The sequence below is a fragment of the Pseudorca crassidens genome, chromosome 13, assembly GCF_039906515.1.
Source record: "Pseudorca crassidens isolate mPseCra1 chromosome 13, mPseCra1.hap1, whole genome shotgun sequence".
Lineage (NCBI taxonomy): Eukaryota > Metazoa > Chordata > Mammalia > Artiodactyla > Delphinidae > Pseudorca > Pseudorca crassidens.
In genome coordinates this window covers 81122465-81137031 of record NC_090308.1, presented here as the reverse complement: position 1 = coordinate 81137031, position 14567 = coordinate 81122465, and the positions used below count along the sequence as shown (strand labels likewise).

Below are 14567 nucleotides of genomic sequence, written 5' to 3'. Positions count from 1 at the left end.
TTCATTTCGTTCTGTTTTGTTTAGATTCCACATATAAGTGAGGTCATACGGTATGACTATCTCTAGCTTATTTTACTCAGACTTATAACCTCTATATCCATACATGTTGTCACAAAGGCAAGATTTCATTTTTGATGGCATCTTTAGGATTTTCTATATATAGTATCATGTCATCTGCAAACAGTGACAGTTTTACTTCTCCCTTTCCAGTTTGGATTCCCTTTATTTCTTTTTCTTGTCTAACTGCTGTGGCTAGGACTTCCAATACTATGTTGATGAGTATGGCCATTGTTGTCTTACTCCTGATGTTAGAGGAAATGCTTTAAGCTTTTCACCGTTGAGTATTATGGCTGTGCTTTTGTTGTATGTGGCCTTTATTATATCGAGGTACATTCCCTCATTACCAACTTTGCTGAGAGTTTTTATCATAAGTGAATGTTGAATTTTGTCAAAAGCTTTTTCTGCATCTATTGAGATGATGTGATTTTTATTCTTCAGTTTGTTAATGTGGTGTATCACATTGATTGATTTGTGGCTATTGAACCATCCTTGCATCACTGGGAAAAATCCCATTTGATCATGGAGTGTGATCATTTTAATATATTGTTGAATTCAGTTTGCTGATATTTTGTTGATATTTCTGCATCTATGTCCACCAGTAATATCGGCCTGTAAATTTCTTTCCCCTTCCTTCCTTCCTCCCTCCCTCCCTTCTTTCCTTCCTTCCTTCCTTCCTCTCTTTCTTGTGTCGGTGGTGTCTTTATCTGGTATCAGAATGATGCTGGTCTCACAGAACAAGTTTGGAAGCATTCCTTCCTCTTATAATTTTTGAATAGTGTGAGAAGAATAGGTATTAACTCCTCTTTAAATTTTTGGTAGAATTCACCTATGAAGCTGTTTGGTCATGGACTTTTGCTTGTTGGGAGTTTTTAACTTACTAATTCAAGTTTATTAGTGGGAATTTGTCCGCTATATTTTCTATGTCCTCCTGATTCAGTCTTGAGAGATTGTACATTTTTAGGAATTTATCCGTTTCTTCTAGGTTGTCCATTTTATTGGCATATAATTTTTTGTAGTAATGTTTTATAACCCTTTGTATTTCTGTGGTGCTCATTGTAAGGTCTCCTTTTTCAGTTATGATTTTATTTATTTGGGCCGCCTCTTTTTTTCTTGATGGGTCTGGCTAAAGCTTTATCAATTTTTTTATCTTTTCAAAATACCATTCTTAGTTTCATTGATCTTCTCTATATTTTTTTCCTAGTCTCTTTTTCATTTATGTCTACCCTGATCTTTATGATTTCTTCAACTAACTTTTGGTTTTGTTTGTTCTTTTTCTAGTTCCTTTAGGTGAAATGTTAGATTGTTTATGTGGGCTTTTTCTTGTTTCCTGAGGTGGACTGTATCCCTATAATCTTCCCTCTTAGAACTGCTTTTGTTGTGTCCCATAGATTTTGGTACTTTATGTTTCCATTTTCATTTGTCTCCAGGTATTTTTTGATTTCCTCTGTGATTTCTTCAAGACCCATTGGTTGCTTAGTAGCATGTTGTTTAGTTTCCACATGTTTGTGTTTCTTGCATTTTTTTCCTGTACTTGATTTCTAGTCTCATAGTGTGTGGTCAGAAAAGATGCTTGATATGATTTCAATTTTATTACATTTACTGAGACTTGTTTTGTAGCTGTCATGTTATCTATCCTGGAGAATGTTCCATGTGCACTTGAAAAAAATGTGTATTTTGCTGTTCTTGAATGAAATGTTCTCTATATATCTATTAATTCTATCTGCTTTAATGTGTCATTTAAAGCCATTTTTCATTATTGATTTTCTGTCTAGATGATCTGCCCACTGATGTAAATAGGGCATTAAAGTTTCTACTAACATTACTATCATTTTTCTCCCTTCATGTTTGTTAATATCTGCTTCATGTATTTAGGTACTTATAATGGGTGCATACATATTTACAATTGTTGTTGGATTCATCAATTCTTGTTGGATTGATCCCTTTATCTATATCTATAATATTCTTCTTTGTCTCTTGTTACTTCTTTGTTTTAAAGTCTTCCATCTGATGTAAGCATTGCTATCCCTGCTTTTCATTTCCATTTACATGAAATACCTTTTCCGTCCCCTCACATTCAGTCTTCATGTGTCTCTAGATCTGAAGTGAATTTCTTGTAGGTAGCATATATATGGGTCTTGTTTTTTACCCATTTGGCTCCTCTGTGTCCTTTGATTGGAGCATGTAGTCCATTTACATTTAGTGTAATTATTTCACATCTTTTTGTTTGTGTATTTCTTAACTACTTTGGCAGATACAGATGATTCTATACTTTCGTCTTTTGACCTTCCTACTAGCTTTATAAGTGGCTGACCTACTACATTTACCATGTTTGCTTTTACCAGGGAGATTTTTCCTTCCATAATTTTCATATTTCTAGCTGTGGTCTTTTCTTTTCTGTTTAAAGAAGTCCCTTTAACATATCTTGTAAATCTAGTTAGTAGTGCTGAACTCCTTTAGCTTTTGCCTACCTTTAAAACTCCATCTTTTCAAATCTGAATGATAACCTTGCCAGGTAGAGTATTCCTGGCTGGAGGTTTTTTCCTTTCATCACTTTGCATATGTACTGCTACTCCCTACTGGCCATCAAAGTTTCTTCTAAAAAGACAGCTGATTGTCTTATTCCCTTGCATGTAACTAGTTGCTTTTGCTGCTTTTAAGATTCTCTCTTTAATAATTGCCATTTTAATTATAAGGTGTCTTGGTGTGGACCTCATTGGGTTCACCTCTTTTGGGACTCTCTGTGATTCCTGGACTTGGATATCTGTTTCCTTCCCCAGGTTAGGAAAGTTTTCAGCTATCTTTTTGTCCAAATAAGTTATCTGCCCCTTTCTCTCTCTCTTCTCCTTCTGGGACCCCTATAATGAAAATGTTAGTACACTTGATGTTGTTCCAGAGATCTCTTAAACTATCCTAATTTTGTTTGTTTGTTTGTTTGTTTTTTGTGGGTTTTTTTTTTGTGGTACGCGGGCCTCTCACTGTTGTGGCCTCTCCCATTGCGGAGCACAGGCTCCGGACGTGCAGGCTCAGCGGCCATGGCTCACGGGCACAGCCGCTCTGCGGCATGTGGGATCTTCCCGGACCGGGGCACGAACCCGTGTCCCCTGCATCGGCAGGCGGACTCTCAACCACTGCGCCACCAGGGAAGCCCTATCCTAATTTTTAAAATTCTTTTTCCTTTTCTCTATTCAGCTCGGTTGATTTCCACTACTCTGTCTTCCAGATCACTGACCTGTTCCTCTATATCATCTAATCTACTGTTGGATTCCTCCTAGTGTATTTTTTATCTCAGTTATGTATTCTTAAATTCTGTTTCATTCTTACTTATATTTTCTAGCTCATTGTTGAAATTCTCACCATGTTCATTCATTCTTCTCCTAAGTTTGGTGAGCATGTTTATAATTATCACCTTGAACTTTTTATCAGGTAAATTGCTTATCTCCACTTTGTTTAGTTCTTTTTCTGAGATTTGGAACATATTCCAAATCTTGTTCCTTCATTTGGAACATATTCCTTCATTTGGAACATATTCCTCTGTCTCCTCATTTGGCCCAATTTTGTTTGCTCTATGTGTGAGGTGGGTCAGTTACATTTCCCAATCTTGGGGACGTGGCCTCGTGCAGAAGATGTCCTATGAAGCCCAGCAGCCCCTTCCCCTCTCATCTCCAGAGCTACATGCTTTAGGGGTGCCCCCTCTGTGGGCTGCACGCATCCTTCTGCTGTGGCTGGGATGGCGACTGTGGGTGTGATGGTAGCGGGCCTGGGCCCTGGCCTGGCTGGCTGTGAGGCCGTTCCTCTCGCAGGGGTGCAGGCCTGCTGGAGGGCGGGGTAGCATTCTCACATGGTTGGCTGCACATTCCGTGTGGGCCTCCAGGCTGGTGCTTGCCCACTGGAGGGCAGAGCTAGGTCCCCATAAGGCTGTCAGTTTCATGTTTTTTAATCAGTTTGTGGCAGTCCAAGCGAGACGCAGGCTCCAACGCAGTCCCTCACTCATCCATCAGAACGACTTTTAAAGCAGTGATCCTCAGGCTTTCCTGGGTACAGCAGGGAAGCGGGCTTCCAGCTTTCTACTCTCTAGAGATTGTGAGTGTATGTGTGTCTGTGTGTGTCTCTTGAAAATGAGGTGGGAAGTACCATTTGTACATGAACATCCAAAAGCCCTGTTCTCTCTTCCCACTAAGAGTAAATGAATCATATGGAATCTAAACAAAGCTATAAAATTGCAAGTTTTAGAATGAGAACAAACGGCTCAAAGTCAGAGCTTTATCTCATCAACCAAATCCCTCTCACTTAAAGGTTTCCAAAAATATCAATAATTCACTGAAAACTAATTTGCAAAGCAAATTCACATGTGAAGAAACTAATTTAGTGTTTCAAAAGTTGTTTTCTTTGAGACAGAAATTTTATTCCGATTTTAAAATAAGGATAATTAATAAAAACAAGCAAATCATTCATATTTTACAATAGGTCTTATATTATGCTTTGAAAATCTCTTAAAGTGCTTTTAAAAATCCAAACACCAGTCACGTCATGGAGAAGTTTCCCAGAGATTCTGGCAGTGACAGAGTGTGAAATATCTTGTCACCAGTCAGGCCTAATTCACAAAACCCATGTGCCCTTCTTGAATTTTAGATATATATCTATTTGGATCCAAATTCTGGGGGGAACAATGCAAAATACTCGATGGGTTTACTGGATACTTGATCATCTACATAAAGTTCTTACAGCAAAATCCAGGAAGACGTATCTATGTCACCCTCACCTTGAAGTTAGCTTGAAGGGTGATGGGCAGAGAACCCATGTGGGAGACTTGAACTCCTGGGGACCAGAAGGACCAAACATCTGCCAGCCGGCTGCGTCAGCAGCCACACCCTCACTTAGAATCCAGGGACCTGGACTCTTCTTTGAGCTTCCCAAGATAGGAAGCCAGGGAAAGGGAGAACTCGTTAGCAAAGACCTCAGTGGTCATTCACGCTACTGCCTCATTCTACATGAGGAAACTAAGTCCCAGAGAAGCGCGAGATTTTGCCTAATGTTCCTCAAGATTTCTGCTCAAATTTAACACTTCTGAGCAGCAGAAAACTTGATTTTCAAGACATGTTATGGTCGGCCTTATCGTTTCAGACTTGATTGAGGCGACGCCCCTTTTGATAATCCTCGTCACCTTCCAAATACAGCTGACCTGCCTGTCTGTCTGCCTTCAGGAAGATTCTTTGGTTGAGATGCCAGCTCAGCTCTGCGGCTGCAAGAACTGGGGACCGAGGAATAAGGCTTGGGTTGGAAGAGGGACAGAGGGGTCGGGACGCAGGGAGGGGGCCTGGGAGGGGGGAGGGGTCAGGGGAGGGTCAGAGGTCTGGACCACCCTTGGGTCAGAGACCATGACACACAATCCCACAAAGCTGGCCCTCAGGAAACGCTGTTAAACGTTGAGTTAAAATACCCTAGTTTGTCTTCTCCCATGAAGCAGGGCAGCAGGCCGGCCATCCCCAGCGCTTTTCCACAGCAGCTTTTATTCCTAGCGCTCTTCATAACCTCGCTCCCTCAAATTTATAGTATTTTCAGAATAAAATTCATGAAGCCAGTCAGAACACAGCCTCCATCGCATCACAATTCTGAGCAGTGATTCTGACTACAGCTGGGAAATAGCACACAAAAAGATCGGCCAAGCACAGGCTGACAGACAGATAGACAGAGCTCTGTTTCGGCGCTGAGATGGATGAGATCAATTTTGAAGCTTCTCTGCCTTCATATTCTAGGTTACAGACATCAGTGATTTTAGCGATTTTTTTTCTCTTTTGCCTCCAAAGCCTCATGTTTCAAACTGCATCGTTCCACAGTTATCACAGGCATCATGTTATATAACCCCCAGAGAATGAGTCACTTTATGATAAAGCAGCATTTTAGAATTTGTGGTCTACAGTAGGTTTTATTCAATTTAGTTGGTTGGTCAGAGAGTAAAAACTTTGAAAGACAGTTATACTCAACATTAGTACCTGTTTGAAAAACCAGTAATCCAGTTTTATATTTTCACTCTTAAATGTATCAATAAGGACTCAATGTCTCAATCAACAAGCATCAAAATGGTTAGCTTGCCTATACCATATCACTGTTAAATTTATCAGTACGCATGGGATATATTACAACCAGTCGGACTTGCAGAGTGAGGCATGGACAGGTACAGGCTGTAGACCCCTGTGAGGCCGGGGCCAGGTCTGTCTCTCACTGCCCATCTCCCCGCCGCCCAGCCCAGCACCTGGATGAAGGGATGGCTGCGTGGACAGGTGACAAATGGAATGGCATGAGTGTTTCCTAATCACTCCCCGAATCAATCACCCCTTGAATCACCCAACCAGCCTGCTCTGAAGGTTTCAACATTCATCTGCTGAACATAACACAACGTAGGGTTTAAGCAAAGCGGTCTTTCAAAGCGTCCTGCCTTCGGTACAGTTACACACGGGGGTGGGGGGTGGGGGCGGGAACAACCCGGCGGGAACAAACCCCGCGATCTACGCGCTCACCTGCCATATCGATGGCAAAGGGCCTGTCTGCTCTCCAGCCGGTGTACCAGCCGACGACCTTCCCGTTTTCCACCAACGGACGTTCATAACGCCGCCCGCCAACCAGGCCCACTGGCCACACGGAGACCTTGCGCGTTGTCCGCATCTACAAAAGGGGAAAGAGATGCAGTTGAAGCTTCCTTAGGGGAAGGAACCTGTGAGCCACAGAAGAAACGGGGCGAGTGGAGATCTCCGAACGGTGAAGGTTTCCGAGCGGAACCAGAACCCTCCTGCGGGCAGACTGTTCCCCGGTTCCCTGCCGTGTGGCTGCCTGGTGCCACTGCCCTGTGCTGTCACGGACTCAGCCAGGGGCTCAGGGCTGAGAAATCAAGTGGGTCCATGTCTGAACATCGCTCATCGGAAGCTGTGACCATCAAATACTGTCTATTTGTCTCAAAGCTGGATCTTCAACTACGCTTGGTCCCCCCGCAAGTGCAAGTTCCCGACTGCCCCTTAGGCAGCCTTATTACACAGCAACAGCAGCAACTCCTCTCAGAGGAGCCACAGGGGTTGCCTGTCTCTGATTTCTGTTTTACTGTTACAGACACAGAGAGATCTTGTCTGGGGACATTCATAACGGGATCCAGATACAGAACAGACACCAGGCACCCTCCAGACAGAAAGAAAATTGTCCCCTAAATTCGCCTGCCTTTCAAAGGCGATCAGGCCAAATTAGAGAGGAAAGGCCCGCACGGGCTGCTGGAATCTCTGGTCCTCTCCAGGTACAGGCTCTTAAAGACAGCCCTCAACTGGAAGTTATCTCCTGGACTTCTTTAAGGGGAAAGACGTGTTGATACACAACATTGTAAAGCAACTATACTCCAATACAAATTAGAAAATAAAAAAGCAAAAACAAACAAAGACATGTTGATAACAAAGCTGGCCTCTAGCAGGTAGCACTTTGGGGGAAAACCATCACTGTCACCACCACCTCCTTCTGGGACACGTGCTGGGGCCAAGTCAGCCCATGTGGCGCCTTTCTGCAAACTAGAAAGAGCTGCCCCTTTCTCAGGTGGACACACCCATGCCGGGGCCCCTGGCTTGGCCATCAGAGCACAGGCTGGATTTCAGCAGTGCCTACTCTCCCAGCTGGGTGTGCCACACCGCTGCACCAGGCGGACCCGTTGTTGGGATCATTGTAATTTCAACACCAATGCTTGACTTTTTATTTGCTATAGAACTGGGTCATGGTCCGTTAACCAGTGATTAAAATAAAGATTATCAATCAAGGAATTATTTAATGAAAGGAAGAAAAATTATATTCTTGGCAAAGATTTTCAAGTACAATTCAAATTAAAAGTTATGCTACTGTATTAATGAAAATATAACTCGAAGCTCCCATTTAGCAAATATCCCAACTTTACTTATTTATTAATACCCCACTTCACTCCAAAGAGCAGATTCTAGAGCATGAAGCAATCCAGGTAACGAAGATCCCATTCTATTGGTCTTCCACAAATCTGACGTGACTGCTTTTTATAGTCTATCACTTTTTCAGTAAATTAATCACCATTGCCTTGTGCTAGTTCATACTAACTTAATTTTTTTTTTAAAGTGCTACTGAAAAAAAAAAGAGTGCTACTGAGGTATAACTGACTACAGAAAAGAATTAACAGTCCTGAGACTATGATTTTCAGAAAAGCCTGCTTATAAGCTGGCCCTTGGCCGGCACCTGGGAATCTGGCTTTTGAAGCATTCCTACGCTGATAAGGTTGTTTTGCCCGCCTGCGCCACTGAACACGTTTTCTTTTCGGGCATCTGAGACACTGGTGGGCAGAGGTGCCTATGTGACCAGCCCCCAGTCAAAACCCTGAACCTGAAATGGGTCTCAGTGGGCATAACCACTGTACCTCCATAGTTACAGCTTTGCTGCTGGAGGGAAGGTGTGCTCTGCAGTCCCTCATGGGGGGCAGAGGACACAGGAAGTGGCACACGGATTCCTCCAGACCTTCCTCACGTCTTTCCCTCACTGATGTGCCTACAGATCCTACTGCGTCCAGGTGACATGTCTTATCCACAAGCACAATACATGCTGGGTGCTAGGGGTCCCAGTAAATCCCCAAGCATGTGGGCAGGCTTAGGGACCCCTGAAAGGATAAAATGCATGTTTTGAAGAGTAAAATTTGATACACTTTGGCCTATGTAAGTGGCCATGAACACATGGCCAAAATGAAGATAATAAACATATCCATCACCCCCAAGTTTCCTTGTACTGTTTTTGTTTGTTTGTTTGTTTTTTTGTGGTACGCGGGCCTCTCACCACTGTGGCCTCTCCCGTTGTGGAGCACAGGCTCCGGACACGCAGGCTCAGCGGCCATGGCTCACGGGCCCAGCCACTCCGCAGCATGTGGGATCTTCCCGGACCGGGGCACGAACCCGTGTCCCCTGCATAGGCAGGCGGACTCTCAACCACTGCGCCACCAGGGAAGCCCCCTCGTGCTGTTTTTTAAAGCCATCCCTCTTTACGCTCTCCACATCCCCTAACCCCAGGCAACCGCTGATCTCCACAGAATTTTATATGAATGGAAGCATATGGTATATACTGTTTTTTTTTTAATTGGGCTTTTCACTTAGAATAATGATATGGCGATTCAGCCAGGCTACGATGTGTATCAACAGCTCAATCCTTCACCTTGCTGAGCAGTATTCTACCGTGTGGATGTATGGGTGTGCCACAGTTTTGTTTTGTTTTTTTAAATTTACCTGTTGATGGACTTTTGGGTGTTTTCAAGCCTCTGGATATTACAGATGAAGCTCTTATGAACATCGGTGTATGAGTCTCTGCAGACTTCATTATATTTGGATAAATACCTAAGAGTGGAACGCCTAGATCACACGGTACGTGTACATTTAACTTTTTAAGAAAACGCCAAATTACTTTCCAAAGTGGTTGCGCCGTTTTACAATCCCGCCAGCAGTTCCAATCATTCCACATCCTCAACGAGACTTGGTGTGTTTGGTGTTCCATTTTAGTCATTCTAATAGGTATTAGTAGTATGTCCCTGTGGTTTTAATTTGCATTTTTCTAATGACTGATTATGTTGAGTATCTTTTCATGTGCTTATAAGCCATATGGCATTGCTTCTTTGGTGAAGTATTTGTTCCAATCTTTTGCCTACTTTTAAAATTGCTTATTTCTTTCCTATTGTGTTTTGAGAGGTATTTATATAGTCTGCATACAAGTCCTTTTCTTAGATATGTGACATAAATAATTTCTCCTTGTCTGTAGCTCATCTCTTCTTTTCTTTCTTTTCTTAATTGGGGTATAGTTACTTTACAATGTTGTGTTGATTTCTGCTGTACAACGAAGTGGATCAGCTCTATGTATATCTCTATCTCCTCCCTCTTGGGAGACATGGCTCATCTTTGGAAGGACAGACAGTTTTAATGTTGACGAAGTCCAGTGCATGCATTTGTCCTTCATGAAGAATGCTGTTGGTGTCACAGCTGAGATAGTGTTGCCTAACCCGCAGTTTTCTCCTCCTTTCTACAAGTTATCATGGATTTAGGTCTTATATTTAATTATGATCTATTTTGAGTTAATTTTGTGTATGTGATGTGAGGGACTGAAATTCTTCTCCTTTTTCTTTTTTTGCATGTGGATATCCAATTGTTCGAACTGTATCTAATTGTCGCAGAACTACAGAACAGCCTTTGTACTCTTGTCAAAAGTCAGTGGCCACCTACGTGTGAGTTTCCTTCTGGACGTTCTCCCTGACCCATTGGTCCGCTTGGCGATCTAATGCTACTACCACACTGTCTTGATGTACTGTGGTTTTATGACAACCGCCGTGACCAGGTGGTGTGGGTTCCCCGTCTCTGTTCTTCTTCAGCAGAGTTGTTCTGACTATTTCCATACGAGTTTCAGAGTCAGTCTGTAAATTCTGACAAATTTTGATCAGGACTGCGTCAAATCTATATATCAATTCACCGAGAACCGACAACGTAGCAATACGGAGTCTTCGAATCCATGAACATGGTCTCTCTCTCTCCAGTTATTTAGACCTTTCATTTCTCTCAGCAAGGTTTTGGAGATTTAATTTTGAATCAGTATTAACATTTAATGCTTTTGTGTCCTAGATCTTTGCCATAGGTGGGAAAAAAGCCAGAAATTTTATTAAAAATTTCCCAAAAATACGGCCCTCTCCTCAACTCACTCCACCCCTGTTCCCTCACACACTGCAGAAAATGAAAAATTTCCATTTTTTTAATTTTATATCTCAAATATGCCAAACATACTGAGAAATCAAGTTAAATCTAGTACATGTTTTTCTTACAGTGACAGAATGGCCTTGTATCTAACAAGGTACTGAAAATAGTGCTGTGTCCTTTTTTTGATATTTCCTTAAAATGTCTATGATTTTTTAGCTCCTAAACTGCTTTTTCCTGGAGCACTAAATTTTCAAATCTGAAAAGCCGGTAAGCGGACCTCGTCTCAGACCTGGGTATCCTCCTGGGAATGCATAGGTTGCGCCTGCATACAGCAGGTGCCAAAACATTCTTGATAAGTGTGTAAGCACCATGTGGTACCTGAGACCTGAGCCATATGTAGCAAGCAATCAGGATGCTGTGTTGTGAAGGGGCACCTCACAGGCAAGAGGAGGACAGACAGGAAAAGAACAGAAGGAAAGGGGAAACAGGAAAAGAGAAATTCCCTTACAGAGGAGAACACACGGAACTGTGGGAGCGCTCCTACTGGGACAAGCGAACACGGCCAGACGTGTTTGGCGCCTGGGTTTTCACTTAAGTAGGGCTGTGAAAGACATGTAGGATTTTCCCCACAGACTACAGAATGGCCTAGGGTTCCGGGTAATGAGACGAACCAAAGAAGGAACCTTCACACTTCTGTGCCAGTTTCATGCTAGAACATGTAGGTTTTATTTAGCATGCTCCAAATTTCTGAGAGCAGCTCAGAGCGAACATTTGTCCATGTTTTATTTTTTCAGAGGGTCGGGTGCTAGAGGAAATGCAAGCACTATTTGAATGCAGGTGATGTGGCAGGACTACGTTTCCAAGCATGCGACATTTTTAAAAGTCTGTCATTTAAATACAGGCAGCCCGTCACATCCGCGGGTTCCACATCCTTTACACTATCCGCGGTTGTTGGATCTGCAGATGCCGAACCTGCGGATACAGAGGGCCCGGGATGGGACTCGGGCAGGTACCAAAATCCGATGGGACTTGGATTTTGGTACCCACAGCAGGTCCTGGAACCAATTCCGTGGATACCTAGGGACGACTATAGTTTACAACTTCAGAAACATCCAGATGCCCTTGACGTGTGTGCACGGCTCCGAGATTCAGTGTGGAATCCTTCATTCCAGGGTTAGACACACAGCCCCTCAGCACACGACCACTACACTGCACAGAGTGCGCCGGCATTTCAAAGGAAAATAGCACAGCTATTTACAGAACTTCTGCTCGGCACCCCTGGGATCCATCCTTTGTTGTGTGTCCTTTTCTCTCCACCTATGCTCTTTAAGGATTCCTAAGCAGCCTCCTCCTTTTCTGAGGGGGGGAAATGTAACAATGACTGTTCCTATTAAAAGTAAAAGCACTTTCCTATAACTAAAATAGTCTCCATATTTAGAAGCTCTGTTACTTGCTTAGCACAAAATAGCAGTTACGTCACAGGCACGTCTTCCGGTGCCCGGTGTGAGCTCCAGTCTGAAACTGAGGAGTAAAGCACTGGATGTTAAGATGAAGAGGAAGCAGTTCACGTATTGATAGGACAATATTATGCCCAGTTCCGGCCCCCAAAGGCATTCTCTTCCTATTTATTCCACGCTAGAGTCATACTCTGTTGCTTACTCCTCCCGCCGTGACCCCCAGTGAAGTGGATAGCCCAAGCCCAAATCACGGGCAGATCCAATGGCTAAAAGGACCACGAGATGCATGTGGGACACTTGCATGCTCCTCCAGGCCATGTGCCTTTTAAACTCCCCCAGGGCAGGTGGTGCCGGTTCTCCTGCACCTTCTCCAGGAAAGCAGGGCGGCAGGGAACTGCCGTGCACTCCTGGGTCTGGTGACTCTTACCAACAACCCGCTCCTGTTTCTTTAGCCAACGTTTTTTCCTGCAGCTTTAAGCTGCATGGCTTTGGCCCCTCTCTGGGAGATGGCTAGCGGCCAGTGTTCCAGGACTGGGACGCTTCAGAAGATCACACGTATGTGATCATCAGAATGTCCTTAGAGTAAAACAGAAAAAGTTAAACAAATGCCCTTTAGCTTCCTTTAAGACCTGCCAGTAGGTGAAATCTTGTTTTATTTTTTCCAAAGGGAAATGAACAAAATCCTTGATCTTATGAAATATAAAATGCCATAGGCAACTTCAAGAAGCAGCATTACAATAAAGGAGTTTACGTTTGGTATCCTCCTTTTCAAACTAATAATTTCAGTGGCAGAAAAACACCCCAAACCCAAAACAACAAAAGTCACCCTAAATGGGGCAGGATCCAGTGAGCTAAAGACAGAAAGGAAAGAGCACAGAGTGAGGACCTGAGCCCAGGGTCTTTTCCAATATTATTGTGCATAAACATCTGGTATTTTCCAACACAGAAGCTAGCTGCGTTTATATGATCCAACACACCCGTACATTTTCTGTGAAACAAGGCTGCAAATTAACATCATGCCTGCTTTGTCTCTTGCATCTGATTCAGCATCCATTTCCCTCAACTAATTGTTACTTGGCTCAGGGCTATTCACTCAACACAGTGTCCTTCATGTAACTGTACATGGCCCTGGATTTTTTTTTTTTTTTGATTTCCATATACAACCATTTCCAGAGCATGAACTTCTGAGGGGCAGAAGCTAATTACTTAAAGGAGCTAAGAATTCGAGAAGCAGAAACGTCCCTAATGTTATATTCTCAACCCTTCTCCTGTGTCATCGGGTAGAAGACCCAGAAGACCACGCCTCACATTTCTTCCATACCTCTTGTATCTTTTCACTAAATACTGGTCACATACCTAACGTGTGTCCAGTGCTAGCCCCTGAGCAACTCACACAAGGTCCTTGCCTACGAAGCCAACGTTCCGGAAAAGAAAAAGCAGTAACGCAACCAACTGCAAGATGAGCTACTTAAATTCGATGCTGGTAAGGGCTGTAAGGGAAGCAGATGGTACCCTGAGGCGTGTTGCAGAGACTCTGACCTGATCTGGGACCTGCTGAGGCTTCCCTGAGCTAAGTCTAAAGCATGGGGAGCACTGACCACTGCGGAGAGGAAGAACAAAGACTTTGCAGGAAGAAAGCAACTCAAGTGCTCCAGGCCCTGGACAGGAGCGAGCTAATGAAAACAGATCCATTCTGGACAGTGGCTTCTGGGAGCCAGGTTTCTCACCACTGGAGTGAGAACTTACAGATAAGCAATAGAGAAGGCTAGCACGACCCATGTGGTTACGGATGAGTGTCGGAGACATCAGTATGAACTCATGTTTAGCTTGATATAGAGACGGTTATACACATAGGTATGTGTGCATACACACGTTGGTCAGTACACACACCTATTCCCTTGCTCTGTCAGCTGAGGGGGCCTCGAAGCGGTGACACTCCAGCAGCAACGAGCCCACTCGGCCCCAGATCTCGGTTCCTAACACTGGGCTCTAATAAAGGGAACCAGAGGTACTCAGAGAAGCAGTTGACTCCAGAGGTGGGGCAGAAAATATACAAGATGATCCCGGGGTAGCTTTAGAGCCAGAAAGTAAGGAAGCACTCAAAAACACACACCAAAAAACACACACTGACGGGGGCATACAAAGAGGCCCACGGGAGCCTACCAAATGGCCAAAGCTGGAACAATTTAAGCAGCAAAATTAGATTACAAACTAAAGCAGAAAATAAACACCGAACACCAATACGATTGAAGTATATACACAAATGCTTGAATAAATAAGCCAATGGGGAATACACAAACTTCCCATGCAAGAAGAATTCCAAATACCACCCAAGGAGGTAGAG

At 43.5% G+C, this 14567-nt stretch overlaps 1 protein-coding gene across 2 annotated transcripts in view; it reads right to left on the bottom strand.

The window, feature by feature from the left end:
- B3GAT2 (beta-1,3-glucuronyltransferase 2) overlaps positions 1-14567 on the bottom strand; it is a 79617-nt gene that overhangs the window by 30541 nt on the left and 34509 nt on the right. For both annotated transcript variants that reach the window (XM_067702849.1, XM_067702850.1), the window contains exon 2: positions 6576-6720. In XM_067702849.1, the coding sequence (XP_067558950.1) occupies positions 6576-6720 (145 nt within the window). The remainder of the gene's footprint in view (positions 1-6575; positions 6721-14567) is intronic.